A 26,396-nucleotide genomic window follows, 5' to 3' on the forward strand; every position below is an offset into this window, starting at 1 on the left:
GTGCTGGATGAATAAATTTCTACAAGCTTTTATTTTTTATTTTTTTGAAGCCCATAAGAACTTGAGGTTCTAATTGGCTTCAAAAAGGTTGGGCTTGGAGCACAGAGCACTGCGCCCCAAGCCCACCCACTCGTAACATTAGTGAATCAACATTCACTATTGTCTTGCTGCTTCTCCTCCCGGCCAACCAGGACAGGAAGGGGGTCTTAAGACCGGTATGGCCGGGGAAGCTGCCTGCGACCAGGATGGGGCAAATGCAGACCTGGTGGGGGGAGGGGGAAGCACTAGCTGCCACTGCCCATTTTCTTATCCTATCCCCTCCCCCAATACCCTCACTTCGATTTTCACCCCTTGGCTCTCAGATGTTACCTCCTTGATATTTTAGAGCCTCCATCTCCTGTTCAGATGTTACTTGTGCCCACACATTATTTTTGTACAATTTGCCACGTGAACTTTTTTGAATAAAAAAACGGGCAGACCAGATCAGGTGACTTTATTCCGAGAGATTTTCCAATATGAAAACAAAAGTTGGCCTTCAACTGCACAGACCCATTTTGATGCAGCAGAGATATCCTTCAATGTAATTCAAACTGAGTGCAATGTATGATACTGAATAATGCTTATTGGTCGCTGCATGTTTGTAAGCATGTTTGTGTTTCTTTTTTTTTAAGGTGCTGGCCAGCCTGCGTAGCGTCCGCAACAACTTCACCATCCTCGCCAACGTTACCACACCAACCAACAAGTAAGTGAGGGCCTCAGGCAGTGCTGTGAGCTGACGTGTCTATGATGTACAGATATTCCACTTACAGGCTGCTTACACATAGATAAGACCAACAGAAGAGCAGTGGTGTCCCGGGTTTCTACAAATCTGACTGTATATGGGCTTCTCACATAAAAAAAATAAAAAACACAAAATGTGATGTTTTGTATATGTATTTGAATGTAGCAGCAATAAGAAGGTTTATTTGCTTAAAGTGTTACTAACCCCATAACAGTAAAATCAGTCTGTATATGCTATAAAGCATGTTTTATTATACTCTGTTGTACCTAAGGGTTAATCCTGAGCATTGTGTAAAAAAGGCTGTTTGATCCTGTCTTCTTTAAACTTCCCCTTCTTCTACAGTCCCCAATCCATCTGCTAAAATAACAGAGCCTTGGAGTCACTCTGCACATGCTCAGTTTGGTGTGTATTGCTAGAGAGGTTTTTTTTTTTTTTTTTTTTTTTTTTTTTTTTTGGGGTAGAGGGTGCATTTGATCAGCACAGAGCCAATCAGCACTGTCCAGACAGAGGGTCAGGGGTCATGCAGGCTCATAGGACAGTCAGAGTAGAATGAAAACGCCTACAAGCTTTTGCCTGTGGTCACACCAGGTACAATTTTAAAGTAGTGTGACCTCACGCCCGACTTCAAGCCCGATTTCAGCACTACTTATGTGAGATTTGTAACAATTTGATATGACATCAGTGAGTGACCTTTGCAGATCGCAGTGCGAACTGTCAAATGGTGCAGGAGTCAGATCGCATAGGTGTGATCACCCATGTGATCAGATTCCAGTGCTGACCAAAAAAGGGTCTTGCTGCAAATGCGATGAGATTTCAGCCATACAGTTTGTATGGCTGAATTCGCATCGCACAGACATCGCATGTGATCTGCACAGCAATGCGGTGCGAATTACTTGCGACGTCTGTGATCGCATAAGTGTGAACCCAGCCTCCAGTAGTGCTGATCGTACACAGGTACGATTTGCAGCAAGATTATAGTCTATGGCAGTGAAATCGTGCTGAAGTCCTGAAAAAGTAATATGAACTACTTCTCAAATCGCACTACAGCGATACCTCGGTTCACAAGCTTAATTCGTTCCACGACTCTGGTCGCGAACCAAGGCAAATTTTCCCATAGGGTTCAATGCGTGTCGGAAAAATTAAGAACAGGCTCTCAGTCTAAAGTCCATCAGAAATGCAGACAGAAAAAGACCGATGGGCATAGATGCGGTCGGAAAATCCAATGAAAAGCTCCCATCGGACTGTTTCCATCGCAAATTCTGGCCGTGTGTACGCGGCATAAGTGTAGCAATATGGTTGCATTTAATGAAGGTACAACAATTTGCAACTCACATGATTGATTAAAACAAACGCATCTAAGTATGCAGGCTTCCGGGATAAAGCTGTTCACATAGGCCATCCTTCGCACCGCTCTCCATCTGCAGTCGTGACCGGGAAGACCACCCTGCAGTAGAGCAATCTGAAAGCGAGGCTTGAATTGCTCGTGGAGTGCAGAGTGGAAGGGACATCGATAAGGACGGTCTATGTGGACAGCTTTACCCCGGATGCCTACATACTTGGATGTGCCTGTTTTAATCGTCATCAACCATGTGAGTTGCTAAATGTTGTACCTTCATTAACCACTTGCCGACCGCCGCACGCCGATGTACGTCGGCAGAATGGCACGGGCAGGCATAAGCACATACATGTACGTCCTTTGCCTCCCGCGGGTCGGGGGCCCGATCGGGCCCCCGCCCGGTGCCTGCGGCGGTCGGTTTTCGTTCGGGAGCGATCCCGGACGAGGGGACGGCCATTCATTCATGGCCACCCCCTCGCGATCGCTCCCGACGAATGGAAATCCCCGGTGACATCACTTCCTCTCCTGTAATGTAAACACAGGAGAGGAAGTGATGTATTCTCTCCTCCGTGTCGGTATTTTTCGTTCCGACACGGAGGAGAGCGGATCAGTGAGTTGCACCAACACATCCCACACACAGTAGAACATGCCAGGCACACTCACACCCCCCCTTTACCCCCCGATCACCCCCCCAATTACCCCTGCCCCCCAGTCACAGTGACACCAATGTCATTTTTTTTTTTTTTTTTTTTTTTTTTTGCATTGGTGTCATTTGTGACTGTAATAACTGTTAGGGCAGTTAGGGTTAGCCCCCTTTAGTTCTAATGTACCCCCCTAACCCCCCCAATAAAGGTTTAACCCCGTGATCACCCCCCGTCGCCAGTGTCACTAAGGCTGGGTTCACATTGCAGCGGTTTATGAGAACGAATGTGATTCGCACCGCACTGCAGTGCAAATCACATCCGATCTCTGTGCGATTCGAGTTCAGCCATTCGCCGCACCCGCCACACCCGCCGCACCCGCCGCAAATTCGCACGGGACCCTTTTTTTGGCCCGCAGCAGAATCGGATCGCATGGGTGTTCACACCATGCGATCCGAGTTTGCAGATCGCACTGCGATATGCGAACTGATCTGGGGGTGTCAGTAACATTTCACTGACACTCCCAGCAGTTCGCATAGGGCAGTGTGAACTGCCGCCGGGAGGCATGCGATGCGGGAACCCGCCGCGGATTCGCGGCGTTTCCGCATCGCTCCAGTGTGAACCCAGCCTAATAAGCGATCATTTTTCTGATCGCCGTATTAGTGTCACAGGTGACGCTAGTTAGGCAGGTAGGTATTTAGGTTCGCCGCAGCTTTTTATAGCGCTAGGGACCCCCATATACTACCGCATAAAGCCCCCTGATTGCCCCCTAGTTAACCCTTTCACCAGTGATCACCATATAACTGTTACAGGTGACGCTGGTTGGTTAGTTATTTTTTTATAGTTTCAGGGCACCCGCCATTTATTACCTAATAAAGGTTTAACCCCCTGATCACCCGGCAGGTGTCATTTGTGACTAATAACTGTTAGGGCAGTTAGGGTTAGCCCCCTTTAGTTCTAAGGTACCCCCCTAACCCCCCCAATAAAGGTTTAACCCCGTGATCACCCCCCGTCGCCAGTGTCACTAAGGCTGGGTTCACATTGCAGCGGTTTATGAGAACGGATGTGATTCGCACCGCACTGCAGTGCAAATCACATCCGATCTCTGTGCGATTCGAGTTCAGCTATACAGATAGTATGGCTGAATTCGTGTCGCACCCGCCGCACCCGCCGCAAACTCGCACGGGACCCTTTTTTTGGTCCGCAGCAGAATCGGATCGCATGGGTGTTCACACCATGCGATCCAAGTTTGCAGATCGCACTGCGATATGCGAACTGATCTGGGGGTGTCATTAACATTTCACTGACACTCCCAGCAGTTCGCATAGGGCAGTGTGAACTGCCGCCGGGAGGCATGCGATGCGGGAACCCGCCGCGCATTCGTGGCGTTCCCGCATCGCTCCAGTGTGAACCCAGCCTAATAAGCGATCGTTTTTCTGATCGCTGTATTAGTGTCACAGGTGACGCTAGTTAGGCAGGTAGGTATTTAGGTTCGCCGCAGCTTTTTATAGCGCCAGGGACCCCCATATACTACCGCATAAAGCCCCCTGATTGCCCCCTAGTTAACCCTTTCACCAGTGATCACCATATAACTGTTACAGGTGACGCTGGTTGGTTAGTTATTTTTTTATAGTTTCAGGGCACCCGCCATTTATTACCTAGTCTCACTAGTGTACCCCTAAATTTAGGGGTGTCTACTTTCTAAAATGGGGTCATTTGGGGGGGGGGGGGGTTTGTGCCATCTTGGCATTTTATGGCCTTCAAAACTGTAACGCCCTTAGAAAGCCTGAAGGCGGTGCTTGGTTTTTGGGGCCCCGTACGCGGCTAGGCTCCCAAAAAGTCCCACATATGTGGTATCCCCGTACTCAGGAGAAGCAGCAGAATTTATTTTGGGGTGTCATTTCACATATGCCCATGGCATGCGTGAGCAATATATCATTTAGTGACAACTTTGTGAAAAAAAAAAAAAGTTTGTAATTTTCCCGCAACTTGTGGCAAAATATAAAATATTCCATGGACTCAACATGCCTCTCAGCAAATAGCTTGGGGTGTCTACTTTCTAAAATGGGGTCATTTGTGGGGGTTTTGTGCCATCTTGGCATTTTATGGCCTTCAAAACTGTAATAGGTAGTGAGAAGTGAACTCAAAAAATTACGCCCTTAGAAAGCCTGAAGGCGGTGCTTGGTTTTCGGGGCCCCGTACGCGGCTAGGCTCCCAAAAAGTCCCACATATGTGGTATCCCCGTACTCAGGAGAAGCAGCAGAATTTATTTTGGGGTGTCATTTCACATATGCCCATGGCATGCATGAGCAATATATCATTTAGTGACAACTTTGTGAAAAAAAAAAAAAAAAAAAAAAAAGTTTGTAATTTTCCCGCAACTTGTGGCAAAATATAAAATATTCCATGGACTCAACATGCCTCTCAGCAAATAGCTTGGGGTGTCTACTTTCTAAAATGGGGTCATTTGTGGGGGTTTTGTGCCATCTTGGCATTTTATGGCCTTCAAAACTGTAATAGGTAGTGAGGCGTGAAATCAAAAATTTACGCCCTTAGAAAGCCTGAAGGCGGTGCTTGGTTTTCGGGGCCCTGTACGCGGCTAGGCTCCCAAAAAGTCCCACATATGTGGTATCCCCGTACTCAGGAGAAGCAGCAGAATTTATTTTGGGGTGTCATTTCACATACGCCCATAGCATGTGTGAGCAATATATCATTTAGTGACAACTTTGTGTAAAAAAAAAAAAAAAATTTTTTTTTTGTCATTATTCAATCGCTTGAGGCAAAAAAATAAAATATTCAATGGGCTCAACATGCCTCTTATCAATTTCCTTAGGGGGTCTACTTTCCAAAATGGGGTCATTTGGGGGGGTTTTGTACTGCCCTGTCATTTTAGCACCTCAAGAAATGAGATAGGCAGTCGTAAACTAAAAGCTGCGTAAATTCCAGAAAACGTACCTTAGTTTGTAGATGTGACAACTTTTGCGCAAACCAATAAATATACAATTATTGACTTTTTTTTTACCAAAGACATGTGGCTGAATACATTTTGGCCTAAATGTATGACTAAAATTGAGTTTATTGGATTTTTCTAATAACAAAAAGTAGAAAATATCATTTTTTTTCAAAATTTGCGGTCTTTTTACGTTTATATCGCAAAAAATAAAAATCGCAGAGGCAATCAAATACCATCAAAAGAAAGCTCTATTTGTGGGAAGAAAAGGACGCAAATTTTGTTTGGGTACAACATTGCATGACCGCGCAATTACCAGTTAAAGCAGCGCAGTGCCAAAGTGTAAAAAGACCTCTGGTCATTTACCAGCAAAATGGTCCGGTCTGAAAGTGGTTAAATGTAACCAGATTGCTACACTTGGAGGCGCCTCTCTTCTCTTTTATACTCAGTTGTGACATGAGGCTGCTTGTATAGAAAGTCAAAATTTATTTAAAAATGTTGCTTGTCTTGCAAAAAGCTCTCAAACCAAGTTACTCTCAATCCAAGGTTTTATTGTTTTTATATGTATTTTTCCCCATTCAGTTAATAGAATTTCACTATTTTTTCTTTCCCTTTCAGACGTTCTCCAGTAATGCCTCAGCAGACAGTCTGTAAAGCCACCCTCTCAGGTGAGCCTGCTGTTCGTTTTGTGAAGTGCACCTGTCTACATTGTACTGCAAATCTATTATGCTGCTAAATGTGGTTTCTAGCTAGGGATAGCCAGACTATGTAAATGATAATTACAGAACTCCGGACAAAAAATATGTTTTGGATTAGGCAGGCATTGACAAACTTTGGTACAACTGCCTGAGGAGTTAAGTATAGGCTTTCATTGGCTCCTCGGGCAGTTCTTGTACCATCGTTGTCTAGTAAATTCCTTGCTGATGAAAGTGAGACCAAACATATCACATTGACATGTAGAAGAAGGGAGTCACTTTATTATACTGGATTTATTCAGTCCTGGTTTAGAATACAAATACCAAATATATAATTGTATGTTTCTAAAAGAGAACTCCACCTTTTTGACCATATTTCATGTTACACCCATATTTAGGGTGTAACGTGAACCATCATGGGCAGCATGTACAGCGCTCTGCCCCAAATACCTTCTCCCCCTTTGCAGTTTTTCGGGCTGAAATGCAAAACCATTATGAATGTACATTTTGCCTTTTGCAAAATGGGTCCTTTTTTTTTGTTTATTTATTTATTTATTTTTGTTTGTTTTCTGTTTTTGTGTTTTTTTTTGTTTGTTTGTTTGTTTTTTTGTTTTTTTTTTGTTTTGCAAAAGGGGTAATTCCCCTGTACATATACTTTGTTGTGAAGGAGGTAAGTATGCCCTGTGGGGTTTTCTGTAATAGAAACTTTAACCCCTTTGTGATGGAAGGTAAACCAAACCTTATCACTTCAATTTTGACTTGCTTTATTAAATCTGTACTATTAGTATATCCAGGTCAACATTGTTTTTTTTTTTTTTTCATGATAAATTGGTCCTTTATTTGGTAGCAAATTATAAGGGACGATCGAAGGAAAACTGGCCTATAATAAAATAATAATATAAAAAAATCTAAAAATAAGATTTTTAAAACTGTAGCTGTCTATTTCTTGTCATTACCATGAGCTGCCACCAAAAAAGAAATTCTAAATATGTTCCCTACTCTTGGTGATGCACATGCTATGTACATTATTTATTGTTTGTACCTGTGATAGGACTCAGACTCAAGAGTGCGCTTTCTGTTTGTTTTTTGTTATTACTTTACCTAAACATGCTGACACTAAATAAACACTCTTTTTTTTTTTTTTTTGACCCTGACCTGATACTGACCCTAATGCTAATACTGACCCAGACACTAACCAAGATCACGCCCTGATCTTTTACCATTGAAATAAAATATGTGTCTGCCTGTGTATATGTATGTTTGTGTGTGTGTGTGTGTATGTATATGTGTGTGTGTGTAATATATATATATATATATATATATATATGTATGTATGTGTATATGTAGCGGTACTCCCATGGGGGCTGCTGGGTTGTTATTATCATCTTGCCAATCACTCCACTTCCATGCTTCCATAACACGCACATGACACCAACAGTCAAGGTTTAAGTTTTATTACTCTTTATGTGTGGGATAAGTCTGGGGTTGTTCACTGAGAGATATGAGATGCTCCACCAGACCCCACTATATGAGGGTGTAATCCATAGTCGTAGCTTTGTTACTTGACTCCCCTAGAGCGATCCTTTCCTGATTCTATTGCTTCCTTTAGTGCGGCACTGCCAAGTTAAACAAAAAGGGCATTACTAATAATTTCCCTCCGCCAGACTGATAGATTTCCTTTGGGTGTTGGGCCTAGAGCTGCAGGCTATCACCGCCTATTTCCATGACTCACACGCCAACATCCCTAGGAAGTAATGTCTTATGATTTATACTGCGGTCCTTAGACTCACAGTATATAGTTCCAAGCACTTCTGCACTAGTTTCTCTGGGCTTCCACTGACCTGTTCTCTCCCAATCAACAGTCCATGTTTCACCCACAGAAAGTCAATCACCCAGTTCTCTTCTTTCACTTTACTCCCGCTTCCTCCTCACTCGCCTGGCATATCCCCGTATGGGAATGTCCGGTTCTCTCCCAGCACTACATGCTGCCTCCGCTGCACTCCAGGCGTCCAGCCTGGACCTCCTGAAGCCCTCCTCGTCTTTTCTTTACTCTCCTGGGCCCCAGGCCCTCTGTCTGCGCTCGGGCCCTCAGGCCGTTCCCCCTTTAGAAGCATGTGACCCCCATTTTTATATAGGAGACCTCCTTTTGGCCACACATGGTTAATGATTGTTTAGGACTCGCACATAAACTTTCTGCCACTCAGGTTTCAGCCCATCCTCTCCTGCTGGTACAATCCACCGTCGTGCAGAGGAGGTATCTCTGAGCCTCCTCTGTGTGTAGGTGGCCGCACCCCCTACTATTCTAACACTTCCAAGCTGGAATCAAAACAACCAGGCCTGGTAGAAAACCTGCAGGCCTAGCTAAATTTACCTACACTAGATCCTACACCACCAATTCTACAATATCGCACCTACCCTTAAATAGAAGGTGCTATATATAATATATACGTACATATATACACACAGACACACACAGTGCTTTGAAAAAGTATTCACACCCCTTGGATTTTTCCACATTTTGTCATGGTACAACCAAAAAAGGTAAATGTATTTTATTGGGATTTTATGTAATACACCAACACAAAGTGGCACATAATTGTGAAGTAGAAGGAAAATGATAAATGGTTTTCAACATTTTTTACAAATAAATATCTGAAAACCGTGGCGTACATTTGTATTCACATACCCCGAACTAAAATCTAGTAGAGCCAACTTCCTTTAGAAGTCACCTAATTACTAAATGGAGTCCACCTGTGTGGAATTTATTCTCAGTATACATACAACTGTTCGGTGAAGCCCTCAGAGGTTTGTTAGAGAACCTAAGTGAACTAACAGCATCGTGAAGGCCAAGGAACACATCAGACCGATCAGGGATAAAGTTGTGGAGACGTTTAAAGCGGGGTTGGGTTCTAAAAAAAAATTATCCCAAGCTTTGAACATCTCAAGGAGCACTGTTCAATCCATCATCGGAAAATAGAAAGAGTATGGCACAACTGCAAACCTACCAAGACATGGCCGTTCACTTAAACTGACAGGGCAGGCAAGAAGAGCATTAATCAGGGAAGAAGCCAATGGTAACTCTGGAACTGCAGAGATCCACATCTCAGGGGGGAGAATCTGTCCACAGGACAACTATTAGTCGTGCACTCCACAAATCTGGCCTTTTATGGAAGAGTGGCAAGAAGAAAACCATTCTTGAAAGAAAGTCATTAGAAGTCACATTTGTAGTTTGCGAGAAGCCACGTGGAGGACACAGCAAACATGAGGAAGAAGTTACTCTGGCCAGATGAGACCAAAATTTTACCTTTTGGATTAAAAGTAAAACGCTATGTGTGACGGAAAACTAAGGCTGCTCATCACCCATAACACACCATCCCCACTGTGAAACTTGGTGGTGGCAGCATCCTGTTGTGGGGATACTTTTCTTCAACAGGGACAGGGAAGCTGTTCAGAGTTGCTGGGAAGATGGATGGAGCCAAATACAAGGCAGTCTTAGAAGAAAACCTTGTAGAGTCTACAGAAGACTTGAGACTGGGTTGGAGGTTCACCTTCCAGCAGGGCAACGACCCTAAACATACAGCCAAAGCTACAATGGAAGGGTTTAGAATTAGATCAACACATATTCATGTGTTAGACTGGCCCAGTCAACGTCCAGACCTAAATCCAATTCACAATCTGTGGCAAGACTTGAAAATTTCTGTTCAGACGCTCTCCATCCAATCTGACAGAGCTTGAGTTATTTTGCAAATAAGAATGGGCAAAAATGTCACTCTAGATGTGCAAAGCTGGTAGAGACATCCCCAAAAAGACTTGCAGCTGTAATTGAAGCGAAAGCTGATTCTACAAAGTATTGACTCCAGGGGGCTGAATACAAATGCACGCCATATTTATTTGTAAAAAAAAAAAAAAAATTGAAATTCCTTTATCATTTTCCTTCCACTTCACAATTTATGTGCCACTTTGTTGATCTATCACATAAAATCTCAATAAAATACATTTACGTTTCTGGTTGTAACATGACATGGGGAAAATTTCAAGGGGTATAAATAATTTTTCAGGGCACTGTGTGTGTGTGTATGTATATGTGTGTGTGTGTATATGTGTATATATATATATATATATATATAGATAGATAGATAGATAGATAGATATTATACATGAATTTTAATGGCATCCCAGTCTTAGTCCGTAGGGTTCAATATTGAGTTGGCCCACCCCTTGCAGCTATAACAGCTTCAACTATTCTGGGAAGGCTGTCCACAAGTTTTAGGAGTGTGTCTATGGGAATGTTTGACCATTGTTCCAGAAGCGCATTTGTGAGATTAGACACTGTTGTTGGACGAAGAAGGCCTGGTTTGGAGTCTCAACACTAATTCATCCCAAAGGTATTCTATCGGGTTTGGGTCAGGACTCCATGCAGGCCAGTCAAGTTCCTCCACCCCAAACTCACTTGTCCGTGTCTTTATGGACCTTGCTTTGTGCACTGGCGCACAGTCATGTTGGAACATGAAGGGGCCATCCCCAAACTTTTCTCACAATGTTGGAAGCATGAAAGTGTCTAAAATGTCTTGGATATACTGACGCCTTAAGAGTTCCCTTCACTGGAACTAAGGGGCCAAGCCCAGCCCCTCTAAAACAACCCCACATCATAATCCCCCCCCATCACTAAATTATTTGAATCAGTGCACAAAGCAAGGTCCATAAAGACATGGATGAGGGAGTTTGCGGTGGAGGAACTTGACTGGCCTGCACAGTCCTTATCTCAACCTGATAGAACACCTTTGGGATAAATTAGAGTGGAGACTGTGAGCCAGGCCTTCTCGACCTCACAAATACGCTTCTGGAAGAACGGTCAAACATTCCCATAGACACACTCCTAAACCTTATGGACATTCCTCCCAAAACAGTTGAAGCTGTTATAGCTGCAAAGTGTTTTGTTTTGTTTTTTGTGGGTTTTTTTTTTTTTACCACCCAGGCTTTTTTTTATCTTTACTGCCAAGGTGAAATAGTTGCATTGTATCTTTTTTTTTTTTTCTCCATTCAAGAGGAGAAAGAGTACAGAGGTAGGACTTACAAATAGTTAGGGTCAATGTAAGGTGGTTGGGTTGGAGAAGATCTTGATGTAACAGTAAAGCTTTTGAGATGCTGAATATTTGAGCCTGTCACATCTAGTTCTTCCACATGGAAACCTGGAAGAGCTAACATGCTAACACTAAAGCTGGCCATGCATGTTAAGATTTCTGTGGTTGATATAATAAAGTGGTTTCTAAAGGTAGAGCCTGATCTTGATCCAGTGCTGTGCGCAAGAACAGAGGCAATCTCTCCCTTCTCCTTGGCTCAGAGACGGCACAGACAGTGAGGATGGGGCAGGGTTGAGCTGTGCTCTGTGTCTGGACACTCAGAGCCAGCTTGGGAGCGGGCCTACACAAGTGCCCCCATAAGAAGCGGCTTCCTATGGGGGGTATGAGCAAGGAGTGTTGGCAGGGACCCAAGAAGAGGCAGATCGGGGCTGCTCTGTACAAAACTGTTTGTTCATTTAAAAAAAATAAAACCAAAATCTTTATAATCACTTTAATGCAAATGACAGACTGCATCATATACTGTAGGTCATTTTTGGTTTTGCCCATAGTTCTACTATAACGAAAACCCACCACAAACCTGGTCCATTCAAACTGAGCATGTCATTAAATAATACATAAGTGGAGCTCCCCTATGTGGCAAAATAATCTGTAGACTTAGAGATTCAGGGAGCTGTACCTGTATGGAAATCTCAACGCTGGCTGTAAAAATTGACCATGACCTTGAGCCGCTCTAGGTCTTTATTGGTGTGGTTGACTTTGCTAATCAATAGAGTCTAGGCAGAGGCAGACGCATGATCTCCGATATTTATTTTTTGCATGCTAGTCTCATAGTGAAAAAAATGAAGAGGTTACTAAAGTTATGAAAATTCTCTTACGACACAACTTCGGAAGTGATGTAATGTCTTGTAATGTATTCTTTCCTTTTCGAGCATGCGTAGTCTTGCGCTACGATTTTATTTTATTTAATTTTTTTTAAACGCATACTGTTCTGATTAAACGTAAAATCGTACGATCTAGCATCATACAAGATACATTTTTGTGTTTTTGTTCCTTCGGATAATTTCGGATGAACTGTCATGATCGGCTCTCGAAAGCTATGTACAAATGATCAGATTATTGAACGAACACTTCGAAACCTGGATTTTTGGTTCAATTTTCAGATTGTACATGCAAATCTTTTTTTTTCCTGTAAGAATTAAGCTTAGTACACACAGTCTTCCCCCTATATACACAGATCTACTAATCCTTTTAAAAGGCAGTTATATCTGAAGGTCACCTTTTAATTATACATTAATTTTAGCTAGTGATAAGGTTGCATTGCCCAGGAATGTGACATTTCCTAAACGCATTTAAAACCTTAATCAGTGAGATAACCAAGTACAGCATACGCCTTTCCCACCCTCCTAGTCCACAGCATGCTGGTTATGGCTAGACTATAGACATGTGTGGTTCGTTTTGTTCCGAATAAATATTCAGACACATTTTTCGTTATTCGGATATATCCATATCCCCGATTTACAGTACAAACTAATTTTACTGAATTCTCCAAATAACAAAACAAAATTTGTTTGAATTTCCAAAATTCTAATTGAAAATTGACTTGAATTTTACATTGAATTCCAATTCGAACTGTAAACACATTGTTGAAATCAAAGACTGTGTGTTATTAGTGTACCATTTTGAACTAATGCTGTTTTTGTTAAGCCAAAGGTGATTTAAAGTGATTGTAAAGTCTTGTTTAATAAAAATAAAAATAAAAAATACCAAACATGTTTTACTTATCTCTTATGTGCAGTTGGTTTTGCACAGAGCAACCCAGATCCTCCTCTTCTTGGGTCCCCCTTTGCTGCTCCTGGCCTCTCCCTCCTGTGGAGTGCCCCAAACAGCAAGCAGCTTGCTATGGGGGCACCCAAGCCGAGCTGCAGCTCCATGTGTCCATTCAGACATGGAGCTGTTGTTCGGCCCCACCCTCTCGTTCCCCTGATTGGCTAACTGATTATGACAGCCAAGAGAGCCAGGAGGGAAATTTCCAGACGGCCGATGGACTCGTGGACTGTGATTGAGCTCAGGTAAGTAATAAGGGGCTTTTGGGAGGCTACTACACACAGGCTTTTTATCTTAAAGGGGTTGTAAAGCAGGAGTTTTTTTTATTTTAATGCATTCTATGCATTAAGATAAGTCTTCTGTATGCAGCAGCCCCCCTAAGCCCTTGTACAAACGGTCGGAGATTCCGACAACCAAATCCGACGGATTTTGTCCGAAACTGTTGCATACACACGGTCGGACAAAGTTGTCGGAAAATCCGACGTGAGTACGGTATTTCGTTACGACGGGACTACGTTCACGCTAGTAGCCAATAGCTTTGGTGTAGGAATTTGATCTGAGCATGCGTGGCACTTTGTCTGATCGGAATTTTCTACACATGATCGGAGTATGTCCGATCGGAGCATTTTGTCGGAAAATTTTACCGGCAAGTTGGAAAAGTTGGTCCGTCGGATACTCCGATGGAAACAGTCCGATGCAGACCACACACAGTCGGAATATCCGACCGTGTGTACAAGGGCTAACACTTATACGGACTGAGGTCCCTTTCTGTCCAGCAATGTCCACGAAGGGTCTCAGCCGGATTCCGATGAGCCCCTGCCCGCAGACCCCGACAACCAACGGCCAGGGTTGTCGGGAAGAGGCCCTTGTCCTCATCAACAATGCGGACAAGGTGCGGCCCCCCCCTTCCCCAATGCACCCCCCCATGTTGAGGGCATGCGGCCTGGTACAGCTCAGGAGGGGGGCGCTTGCTCATCCCCACCCCCTTTCCTGACCGGCCAGGCAGCGTGCTCGGATAAGGGTCTGATATGAACTTTGGGGGGGGGGGGCCATGCCATTTTTTTCGGTGTAGGGCTTCCCCTTTAAGTCCATACCAGGTGACGGGGCCAGCGAGGTGTCAATCTCGCCCATGGAGGCGGCGACATTGACCTCCTGCGCTAGTCCCGTCTACCTAGAGCCGCATTCAAAATGAACAGACTTTTCTCCATGTGCAGTAAAGTCCGTTCATTTCAAAAGTCCGGCGGACTAGCACACACGCGGCCGGATTGTCCGCTGAACTGCCGAGTCTGGCGGACAATTTTGAGTCAAAACTTCTTTCTAAGTCCCCCGGACTTTTGGGGGAAAAAAGTCCGCCGGAGCCCACACACGGGCAGATTGTCCGCCGGACCAAGTCCGACCAGATAGTCCGATCGTGTGTACGTGGCATTACATGACCTTCACCTTGTAGATCCTCTGCTTTGCGTCCCCAGTCTTACTGAGATCCACAGGAATCCCTCTGATAACTATACATACAATAAAGTGCGAGCAGCATGGGGAAAAAATTGAAGGAATTTTACGTTTATAAATGGGTGAAAATTTAGGACAGGCCCTGTTTCGGGGGTTTTGTTGGTAGCTTGGCCAACCAAGCATCTCTAGAGTTAACTGGGGAGTGTAGGAACTGGTAAAGGAGCCATTTAAAGCAGCGATTCCCCAACCTTCTTGGTACCAGGGATCAGTTTCATGTCAGGCAATTTTTCCAGGGACTGGATATTCAACCCCCCTTTACAGTGTCCACAGTCCTCCTGGGAGCTTCACTGTAAAGGGGCACTGTGATGTAACGGGACTGCACTGTAAAGGGGTGCTGTAAAGATTGCAGTCTCCTTTATATCACAGTGCCCCTTGAAGTCATACCTCCTCCCCCCTCTTCTCTTTCACTGCCCCATCACAGTGCCTGATTTCAGTCTATGTCTCCCCTGCACAGACCTACCTGTGGCAGGGTAGAGGCAGTTTTCAGCCACGGGTCTTCTCCCCAGTCTCCCCCCGCCGCCAAGGTCTCCTCCTGCCCTGTCTGCACTCTCCCCTCTCCCCCACTCCAAATCCCCCCCCCCCAAAATTAATTTTCCCTCCCAGGACTAATCCCCCCTATCATCATTATTAGCACATGTCCCCCCTCTAAACAAAATTTCCCCTCCTAGCACAAACCTCCACCATATCCTCTCTTGTACAAAACCCCCCAATCCCCCCTCCCAGCACAAATCCCCCCCCCCCCCAAGACAGATCCCCCTAAATCACTCCTAGCATGCCCCCCCCCCCAAATTTCTCCTCCTAGAGCAGATCTTACAAACTGCCGCCCCCCCCCAAATTCTCCTCCCCTACAATCTCCTCACGGGGCCCTCCCACCTCGCACGATACCACAGTGCCCAGGGCAGTCGTCCCTCCTGCCCACCCCTTGTTCCAGCCCTGACTGTGTATATTTTGGGTCTTCCTAAAGTCAGCCTATTAGTCATGCCTGGTACAGCTGTCAGTTGTGCCTGTGAAAAATGCCCAATTTACCTCGGTTGGCACTTCTTGACCTCTTTTTTGAGATGCTACTAAAACCCCTCAACCTATTACAGAGCATAAAGCTCTGTGGATGAACCTTAGTTCAGCACCCAGGACCTTTCTTCCAATCTACATATTCGTGAAGGCAGGGAAGTTGAGTTTTAAGCATGGTTTTCCAATCAATCGGCTGCTCTCCTGTCCAAGTCTGGTACAGTGCTTCCCCCAACCTATTAAAATTGTACAAATATCAATGTCCATTTTTTTGTTCACGTATTTTACTCCTTCATGTCTTACTGTATGTAATTATCTCTGCAGAGGAAACGTATCAGCAGTTAGCCAAAGAGACTCTGGAAGAGTTAGACTGGTGTTTGGATCAGCTGGAGACGATACAGACCTATCGCTCTGTCAGTGACATGGCTTCGACCAAGGTAAGACTTGCCATCGCAGCCAATAACAAAAATGTTTCCCATGCAGGCAGCCCATGCGGACCAAACTGGGTATGGAAAGCTGTATAAAGTGCTAAGGTGCACAAATGTATGTTGCTGTAGTTTATCAAGCCTTCTGTAGCAGTAATACATATTGCTTGTGTTAGTCCTGCTGTTGTGGCCTATCTTATGTATCAGTTACTCATCATTTAGTGGCTGAAGCCGAGGGGTCTACAGAGCTTACAAAAGAACACAAAACTGCTCAGACAAATGCTGGAATGGCTTGATTGCCAGTCTGAGCCATTATTGGGTCGTTGGTTAATAGGTTTCAGTTTCTGTGCATTAGCTACAGTATGTACATACCCATAATCTGCTTATTATGTATGTGTGAAACGTAGTTCACTAGACTGAAAAGAGACACATGGTCATGAAGGTCAACCATGGACATCATTCAGTCTCTTTGGTCAAGATGAAAGGAAAATAGAAACCTCAGAGAAATAAGGGCAATCGCAACAGTTCTGTGTCGCATCTTCATGACTCTACTCCATTCGCTGCGTCCACCCTAAACAGACTGCGCACTGCCAGCAAATTCTGGGCTTGGTCTCCTCCTGCAGTGCACATACACATCAATGTTAGGCCACGCAACTGCAGATCCATTTCTTCTTCTTACTTTGAGCTAAGTTTTTCTATTTCTTCAGACTCATTTTGCATCCCCTCCCCCCACCAAATGGAGTGAACTCTTGCTTTGATAAAGATTTGAAGAAAAGGATCTGCAGTTGGGTGGTCCAACAAAACAATCCCACAAACATTTTACCATATCATCCTTATTTGTTAGTTTCATGTAGTTCGCCAGCAGATCCGCCCACTCAGCAGGGGATCTTTCCTAGACGGATGACAGGTCTGTGTCCGTTCTGCTGTTGCAGAGCAGACACGGAAACAGCCTGCTGTCCTCTATGGGCTGTCGGATGTAAACAGACCCGCCTGTCCATTATCATCCGACTGTCATCTAGATGCTGGATGCTCCATAGAGAGCAATGGATGGTCTGATTGGGTCCACCTTAAAAACTGACAGGAGGACCTGATCGGTCTGTTAGTGTGAAAATGGCATTAGAGACATGATGAGAAGTCTTGACAATTACTTCCAAAGGCAGAGGCGATATGGGGCAATAGCTGGAGGGCCCACCCCTGCGTTAGATAGACTATTAGATTTTGATGGACTTTGCATATGTAGCACTAACCCCCGAAGGAGCTGCTGGTTTTATTTGGGCTTACCGTTACCTCACCTGCTCACCTCTTTGTCTTTGGGGGTCCCGTTGGAAAGTAGCCCAAATGATGATGAATCCGACACTTAGTCCTTTTTTGAAGATTGGGATAACACAAAAAAGAAAGAAAACATAGTCCTTCATTTGAGGGTTAGAGGATAAAGGGGAGTTCAGGCACCTAGTAATTGCGGGTTACAGTTATTAATCAGATCCAGAGGACAAACAGCTCCACAGACTGGATCCAGCAACCACTGGATAGGCCCCTCTCACTTGACTAGCAGCCGATGAGATGCTCAACAAAGTCTCTGCTACAGACTTGTCAACTGAACTTAGAAATCTTGAGAGTTTTAGAAGAACTACCATAGAGTACCAGATTCTTTCAGCTGACCCGGCGATACTGTATGGGTATTGATCCAGGTTGCGTGATCCAACTAAGTTTCCAGGCTCCTCCAGAGACACCAGCCTTGCGCTCAGTCCTCCACCAGAGAAGTCCTCCCCTGGATCCTCCAGTTTTCTTGGCTTCTCCCCGCAGGCGAGACAGCACAGGACCACCCCTGGATCAGCAGGCCCCAAGACATTTCTGGGCCTACTCTCTGTTACAAAGCCTCGGGCCAGCTGGCCCTCAGGCGCAGAACCATGCGACACAGACCCCCAGGCCAGGCGGACCACGAGGTTGGGATAGCTGACCCCGGAAAAGAACCTACAAAAATGGTGTCGGTACCTTAAGTAGCCTCTCCCAGAATGCACAGCAGGGAAACCACACCCACTGAGCTATTTCCAAGCAAGAGGTGGCATTCAGTGCGTCCATAAAGTTGCGCTAAATATACGTGAAAATTGAAGTGAGAAACTCAATACAGATCACAAAGAAAATACAAATCAAAAAAACATCCTGTGTGAAGTTCAATCAAGAAAGAAAGGAGTCTTTGTAATCAGGGAATCTTGGTTCCAAAAAGAAGCCAACGAATAGGAAAATCAATCCTTTTTACGAATTCAGTGAAATCTTCCTGACTTTGCCACTATCACATCCAGATCTGAAAAAGGTTTGACTTTTACCGCAATGGGTGGACTCCAAACCAGCGGAGTCGTTAGCACGAGCAGATAGCCCTCTGCAGGGTTCTTTTGCGTGAATTCCGTTCCGGTGTACTACTACTACTACCTTCGAATGATCCGCATCTATCCATGCCCTCAGTAGTACACCGGAACGGAATTCACGCAAAAGAACCCTGCAGAGGGCTGTCTGCTCGCGCTAACGACTCCGCTGGTTTGGAGTCCACCCATTGTGGTAAAAGTCAAACCTTTTTCAGATCTGGATGTGATAGTGACAGAAGATTTCACTGAATTCGTAAAAAGGATTGATTTTCCTAGTCGTTGGCTTCTTTTTGGAACTAAGATTCCCTGATTACAAAGACTCCTTTTTTTTCTTGATTGAACTTCACACAGGATGTTTTTTTGATTTGTATTTTCTTTGTGATTTGTATTGAGTTTCTCACTTCAATTTTCACATATTTAGTGCAACTTTATGTATAATTTTTTCTGATTTGACCCATATTTTGATATTAGATGGTTTTTAGTTGCAGCTCTCAGGTTTGCCCCAAGCGCAATATTTTTGTTTTGTTTGTATTCAGTGCGTCCAGCCTGCTGCATTTCCACACTTACCGGCGGTGACAGCGACACCTACGGTCAAGTGGGAACCAGTGCAACCCAGCTGAATTGGTACAGAAACCAGTACTTTTAGAGAGAGCCCAACTACAGCTTCAGACAACTAAATTTGAAAAAATAATAGCGTCTGCCCATCAGGAGCAGGGCGCTACACATAAGTGACTAACAAAGTCAAGCCAGACTCCAGTAACCACTTTTTAAAGCCAGTGCTACATCTTCTGTGAATGAAACATGATCTATGAAGGGAGGAGGCAGAACTTTCAGTCATCCACCTGTCCTCCATGGATCCAGTTTCAGCCATATAAGTTGTGGTATTGGCTTCTATGAATGGAGGCGTTCGGCGGGCATAGTCTGACACTCCTGATGAGTGCCTGTCACACTTCCATTAGTTATATTAATCCCCACCACACTGGTGATTTACAACGATGGGGGTGGGTGGACAGGCAGGCATCAGAGGGGGGAAATTTCTGCTAAACAAGGACAGCAGCTTAGGGGGCACATCTCACTACATGCAAGTATTGTCCCTTGTGCATATTCTGTCATTGAATTTTTTTAACTCTTTCCTGCCCTGCCCCAGCATCCTTTTAACAGGGTAACAGGGTCTGTATGCCTGGAGGGTGAGAAGGATCGGCAATCATGTGACCACTGTGATTGGCTGTCACAGTGGCCGAATGACTGGGAGCTGGTCCTGCCAGCTACTGATCATTAGTGGGGACTGAGACCTCAGTATCTGTGCTGGGAGCACACAGTAGGCACACTCTCCGCACATAAACCTCAGCTATCCCTTGATACATATGTGCAGTGTTTGGGTGTTAAAGCATGGCATTTTGCTCCTGCACATACCGTGTATGTGTTACATGGGCAGCAACAGGTTACAGACAGTTTTTTTTTTCCTTTTGGGATAAAGAATTTCTATAAATGAAGACTAAAAGCTGATCATTGTAGGGACCCCTGTAAGTGTTAAATGGTTTGTGCCAACCCTCTAACTGTCACAATGGCTGGACAGTTTGAAAAATAACAGGCTCGCTGCCAGGATCAACGGGTGATACACCTATGTTGGGGGGAGGTGACTCAGAAAAGCAAAAAACACTGTGTTAAAGGTAGTGACAAACTGCATCAGATAAGTCATTCTTTTTATTTTGGCTATAGCTCAACTTTAAGCTGGCCACATGCATTTCAGTCTGATTGTACAAGCTCCTTTTGATTTACCGGCAACATGCTGGGTGTTAGGCCAGGCCAGGAGTAGGCAACCTTGGCACTCCAGCTGTGGTGAAACTACAAATCCCATCATACCTCTTCCTCTTTTGGTGTTGGTTTTTATGCCAAAGTTTCTAAACTCGACTCCATAAAAGCCCTATGTGTCAATGTACACCTAGGCTTTGAGGATGGTTTAGGAGCTGCTGTGGTTAGAATCTGAAGAATCGCATTCAGGGTGGGAACCTTCGGACCGCCGGCCACAAAACATGCAAAATCGCAGTAAAAGTAGTTAAAGTGAGCATGAAGCCCAAGTCTGGCTCTTCAAAAAAAGTTAATTGAGCAATTGACTTTAGTCAAGCTAGCAGAGCTACCCACTGTAAGCCCACGTACACACGGTCGGAGATTCTGGCAACCAAATCCGTCGGATTTTGCCCGTCGGATTTAGTCCGACGGATTGTGTCCGAAACTGTTGCATACACACGGTCGGGCCAAGTTGGCGAAAAATCAGATCGTTCGTGATGACGTAATTTCGTTACGATGGGACTACATTCAGGCTAGTAGCCAATAGCTTTGATGTAGGAATTTGATCTGAGCATGCGTGGCACTTGGTCCGATCAAAATGCTCTACACATGATCGGATTAGGTCCGTCCGGCCCAGTTGGTCGGGAAATATTTCCAACATGTTGGAAAATTGGGTCGGACGGAGATTCTGACGGAATCAGTCCGATGCATACCACACACAGTTGGATTATCTGACGACACGGTCCGATAAGACTCATTCCGACAGATTCTCCGAGCGTGTGTACAAGGGCTTAGAATTTCAGCTGATTCCACAAAATTGGTTGAAATTCTAAGCCCCTGTACGCACGGTCGGAAATTTTCGACTGGGAAAATGTCCGATTGGACCATGTTGGATAATCCGACCGTGTGTGGGCTACATCGGACTTTTCCCGTTGGAATGTTCCGACCAACAAAGTTTGAGAGCTGGATATAAAAATTTTCCGACATGATCCGATCTGACTTTTTCCGATCCTTTGTAGAGAATTCCGATCGGACAAAGTGCCACGCATGCTCAGATCAAATTATGAGACCAAAGCTATTTGCTACTAGCCGCAACGTAGTCCCGTCGTAATGAACGAACGTCATCACGTTCCGAACGATCGGATTTTCCGACAACTTTGTCCGACCGTGTGTATGCAACACCAGTTTCGGACAAAATCCGTCAGAAAAAATCAGACAGATTTTGTTGTCGGAATGTCCGTGTGTACAAGGGCTTACAGTGTATGGCCATTTTAAAGTGGATGAAAACTCCCATGCATAATTTGTACCTATATCTAAGCCTATAATAAGGCTTACCTATAGGTCTTGTAAATATCTCCTAAATGTGCACCGTTTAGGAGATGTTTACTGCACATGCGGCTGGTTATGTCACTGGCGCATGAGCTCTGAGGGAACTGCCATCTGGACCGCTCCTTCAGAGTCCTGTGCCATAAACGGTAGCTCCTGCCGTCTTTATCGACCTTACTTTGTGCACTGGTGCGCAGTCATGTTGGAACAGGAAGGGGCCAAACTGTTTCCACTAAGTTGGAAGCATGAAATTGTCCAAAATGTCTTGGTATGCTGACGCCTTAAGAGTTCCCTTTACTGGAACTAAGGGGCCAAGCCCAACCCCTGAAAAACAACCCCACACCATAACCCCCCCTTCACCAAATGATTTGGACCAGTCCACAAAGCAAGGTCCATAAAGACTTGGATGAGCGAGTTTTAGGATGGAGGAACTTGACTGGCATGCACAGAGTCCTGACCTCAACCTGATAGAACAGCTTTGGAATAAATTAGAATGGAGACTGCCACCCAGGCCTTCTCGTCCAACATCAGTGCCTGACCTCACAAATGCGCTTCTGGAAGAATGGTCAAACATTCCCATAGACACTCTCCTAAACCTTGTGGACAGCCTTCCCAGAAGAGCTGTTATAGCTGCAAAGGGTGGGCCAACTCAATCTTAAATCCTACTGACTAAGACCTCTTTCACACTGGGGTGTTTTGCAGGTGATATACCACTAAAAATAGCACCTGCAATGCGCCCTGAAAGAGCCGCTGCTGTGTCTCCAATGTGAAAGCCCCGATGGCTTTCACACTGGAGCGGTGCGCTGGCAGGAGGCTAAAAAAAGTCCTGCTAGCAGCATCTTTGGAGCGGTGAAGGAGTGCTGTATACACCCCTCCTAAACCGCTCCCGTCCATTGAGATCAATGGGGCAGCACGGCTATACCGCCGGCATAGCGCTTTGGGATGGTTTTAACCCTTTCTGGGCTGCTAGCGGGGGAGTAAAAGCACCTTGTTAGTGGCTGAATAGCCTTGCGAAATTGACGGTAAAACGCTGCGAAAAATACGTTTTACCGCCGATGCACCCACCGCCCCACTGTGAAGGGGTCCTAATACTGGGATGCCATTAAAGTTTATGTGCATGTAAAGGCGGGCGTCCCAATACTTTTGGTATTATAGTGTATGTATGTAAAGCGCTGCGTAAATTAACGGTGCCATGTAAGTACTCGTATTAAATTAAATATTTAACCAGGATCTTTTATGCCATTTATGATGAGTGGGGGAGTCTTTTCATTGACCACAAATGTAGAAAACGTTGTTCTCGGTGAACATCGCACTGTTCTACGGTGAGCTGTAGATCTAGTGATTACTAGCAGAGTTCCCCGAGACCCAAAACTTATTTTAAGGGTTCCTCCGTGTGAAAATGTTCAGAGAGGTTGGTGTAAAGACTACAGATATATAAGCTTGCGTGTTCTTGGATTTGCTATAATTCAGAAGGTGATATTGATCTGAAGACAAATTATTCTTCTGGCAGGAAAGCTTTCTGAATAGCAAGCAAAAAATCCAAAAAAATCACTTTGTAGTAACGTGGAAAAATAATTGTGATAAGGAAATAAAGAAGCTAATTGTGAGAATTTCATACCTAGAAGCACGGCTAGTCTGTCCTCCCCTCCTCCCCTCCTCCCTCTGACTCCGCTCCCCTCCCTCTACATTTTACATCACATCCCTGCCTACTGCAGTATGCTGGCTATACGAATAACGGAAGATACCAGCAATCTAACAGCCCTACAGGAGGCAGATCCAGCCTAAAAAGAAAAGGGGAGACCCATTTCTTCTTCATCCTGGTTGCCTTCTCCTCCGTGCATGTGCTAGCTGGTCTCCTGGCGCCTTCCAAGCCGGCGTCTCCATTCTGGTACCCAGGAAGGATGCTGCAATAGGATGCTGCCTTCTCTCTCCCCCTTAAGGATGCAGGAAGAGGCCTTGTCTTGCAGTTTCTTAGGCCCTCCGAAACAGTGATTTGTTTTCTTCCCCCCCCCCGCCCCCCCCAACACCAAGACACGGAGGAGGAAGAAGAGGACGACCAGGGAGGGGGGGGGGGTGGGGGCAAGGGGGAATTGGAACAGGATTTAAAGATGTAACCCAAACAGCTTATGTTTTAAAATATGAGGCTATCTGCTGGATTTCTTCCTATCTTGTCCATGATGGGTTAAAACCACCGGCCTAGCTGCATTTTTATGCTGTTGGATATATGGATATTTTTTTTTTGTTTGTGTTCTTTTATTGGGCTATTGACTTGTCAGTCATGGGCCGTCCTCGCTCTCACTATCTGAGCCTGGTGTGAGAGAGCCAGGCTGAGATTTACAAGGGAGCTGTACAGGATTCTATGGAGGGGGAGTGAATACCAACAGACTTTTGTCTACGGCCCACATGTCGGGATTCTTCCCTGTACCAAGCGATGGGCACTTGGTCATATACCACCTCGGACCATAACAGGCATTGACCCCTTGCTGGCTGCACCATCTTGCTTTCTCCGGTTTTGTTACCAAAACAAGCTGTAGACACCAAGTACCCTGTAGAGAAAGAAGACCCCTGATTTATTTATTTTTCCCAGTATTTTTCAAAAGTATTTTTTCCTTTTCATACCTTTTTAAAATTTGCATCTATTTTTATTTTTCCAAATCAAACAAATGCAAAGCTCATCACCTAAGTTGTATGTCCTAAGTATATCACTGGTTAGCTTTGCTGAAAACCCCAGAAATTTTCTGTCAAGTTTTGCGCTTACTATTTATTTATGTGGATTCTAAAGCTAACAAGGGAAAAGTTTTTTTGTTTTTATTTTTTCCTTGTTTGAATTTTTTTTTCACTCCCAGGCCTTTTTGGAAACTAAGCTGCCAGCTCTTGTTAAGGATATTTTGGGGACATTCTTGGTAGTCGCTCTTGCCACTTGCTGCTTCATCCTGCAGACTGGATTCCTTCAGAGATATCCAACTAGGATTGAAAAATGCCCTTGGTCGATTTTTTCTGTGAGACATGCTCCAGACCTTGGCTGGTTGGATGGTGGGACCAGGTAAATGTGATGCATACAATGTTTTGGTTACTTTTTGCCTAGATTATTATTGTACCCAGGAGCAACTCAAGACTGAAGCAAGGTTAATACCTTAGCCCTGGAATTGATGTCCACACAAGTGACAGAGTTTTTAAATCTATTGTTTACAAAAATTCTGCTCCCACACTTCATATTGGCTGTTTGCACCTAGTTTTCGTTAGTCTTCTCACCACTCCAGTGACTTTTGTGGGTTGGTAGAAATCGCGGCCCACTAGAAACTAGTGACCTCACCAAAGAACAATATTGTTAGCCATTTTGCTGAGCGTTGTCAATGATATTCACCAAAAAGTGGTCTAATGTTTTGGTAGGAGCTGGGGGCAGCCATGTTTAGGGGCTGTAAGATGTGACTTCAGATTATCCGTTTGGTAGGAACTTTGGGCCTTTTTATCAAGGGTCTAAAGAATTGTCTACTTCACTCTTAGTGACCAGCTGGCTCCCAACTGTAATTTTTTGGTTGTGACCAGCCGGTTTCCAACTGTAGATTTTTGGTTGTGACCAGCCGGTTTCCAACTGTAGATTTTTGGTTGTAACCAGCCGGTTTCCAACTGTAGATTTTTGGTTGTAACCAGCCGGTTTCCAACTGTAGATTTTTGGTTGTAACCAGCCGGTTTCCAACTGTAGATTTTTGGTTGTGACCAGCCGATTTCCAACTGTAGATTTTTGGTTGTGACCAGCCGGTTTCCAACTGTAGATTTTTGGTTGTGCAAGTTAAGAACCAAGTTCCTCTAGTTAAAATTCTGTTTTTAGTTGTTCTTTTCTTATATTTGGACATAACTGCATCTTGTTGGCTCAAGATCTCAAGTCTTTGACTCTAAAAAAAAAAAGCCTCACAATGGGAATATACTTTGTGTATGGGCCTGCATCTTGTTGGCTCAAGGTCTCAAGTCTTTGACTCAAAAAAAAAAAGCCTCACAATGGGAATATACTTTGTGTATGGGCTGACAGATGTTGATCTGGTTGCTTTCAATCTTTTCTAGTTTTCAGAGATAACTACAAATTGTTAACTCAAGGCCTCAAATCTAAAATGACCCTTAGTAAAGCCATTCGTCCATGCAGGGAGAATGTTCTTCGTGCATGGACTGACAGGTTCAGTTAATCATTTTTTTTCCCCCCATAATTCCTTCCTATTGTTGCTGGTAGGGAACTTTTTGTCAAAAAAATAAAAAAAACATGACACAGGCCTATCTATTGAACTTGAACTTAAAAGGCAATTCAAGATTACTGTATTTTATTCTTCTCTGTAGAAGCGAGTTTAGAAAATACTTATGCCGTGTAGACACGAGCGGAATGTCCGATAGAAAAAGTCAGACAGAATCTTTCATCGGATATTCCGATCGTGTATATGCCTCATCGGACTTTTTTTGTACCAAAATTCTGACGGACCTAGAAATAGAATGTTTTAAATCTTTCCGACGGAACCAATTCCTATTGGGAAAACCATTCAACTGTATGCTGTTCCGACGGACCAAAAACGGCGCATGCTCTGAAGCAAGTAAGAGATGGAGGCTATTGGCTACTGGCTATTGAACTTACTTTTTCTAGTCCCGTCGTACGTGTTGTACGTCACCGCATTCTTAACATTCGGACTTTGGTGTG

General features: G+C 44.5%; 1 protein-coding gene across 3 annotated transcripts in view; it reads left to right on the forward strand.

Annotated features, from left to right (window-relative positions):
* PDE4A (phosphodiesterase 4A) overlaps positions 1–26,396 on the forward strand; it is a 497,889-nt gene that overhangs the window by 395,041 nt on the left and 76,452 nt on the right. For 2 of the 3 annotated variants that reach the window (XM_077470223.1, XM_077470224.1), the window contains exons 4-6: positions 672–742; positions 6,327–6,376; positions 16,144–16,256. In XM_077470223.1, coding sequence (XP_077326349.1) covers positions 672–742; positions 6,327–6,376; positions 16,144–16,256 — 234 coding nt within the window. Of the gene's footprint in view, positions 1–671; positions 743–6,326; positions 6,377–16,143; positions 16,257–23,428; positions 24,762–26,396 lie in introns of those variants that run through there. The other variant, XM_077470225.1, reaches the window with a different exon arrangement.

This window comes from Lithobates pipiens, unplaced genomic scaffold (assembly GCF_037356315.1).
Source record: "Lithobates pipiens isolate NorthernLeopardFrog02 unplaced genomic scaffold, aLitPip1_a1.2 Scaffold_8, whole genome shotgun sequence".
NCBI classification, from domain to species: Eukaryota; Metazoa; Chordata; class Amphibia; order Anura; family Ranidae; genus Lithobates; species Lithobates pipiens.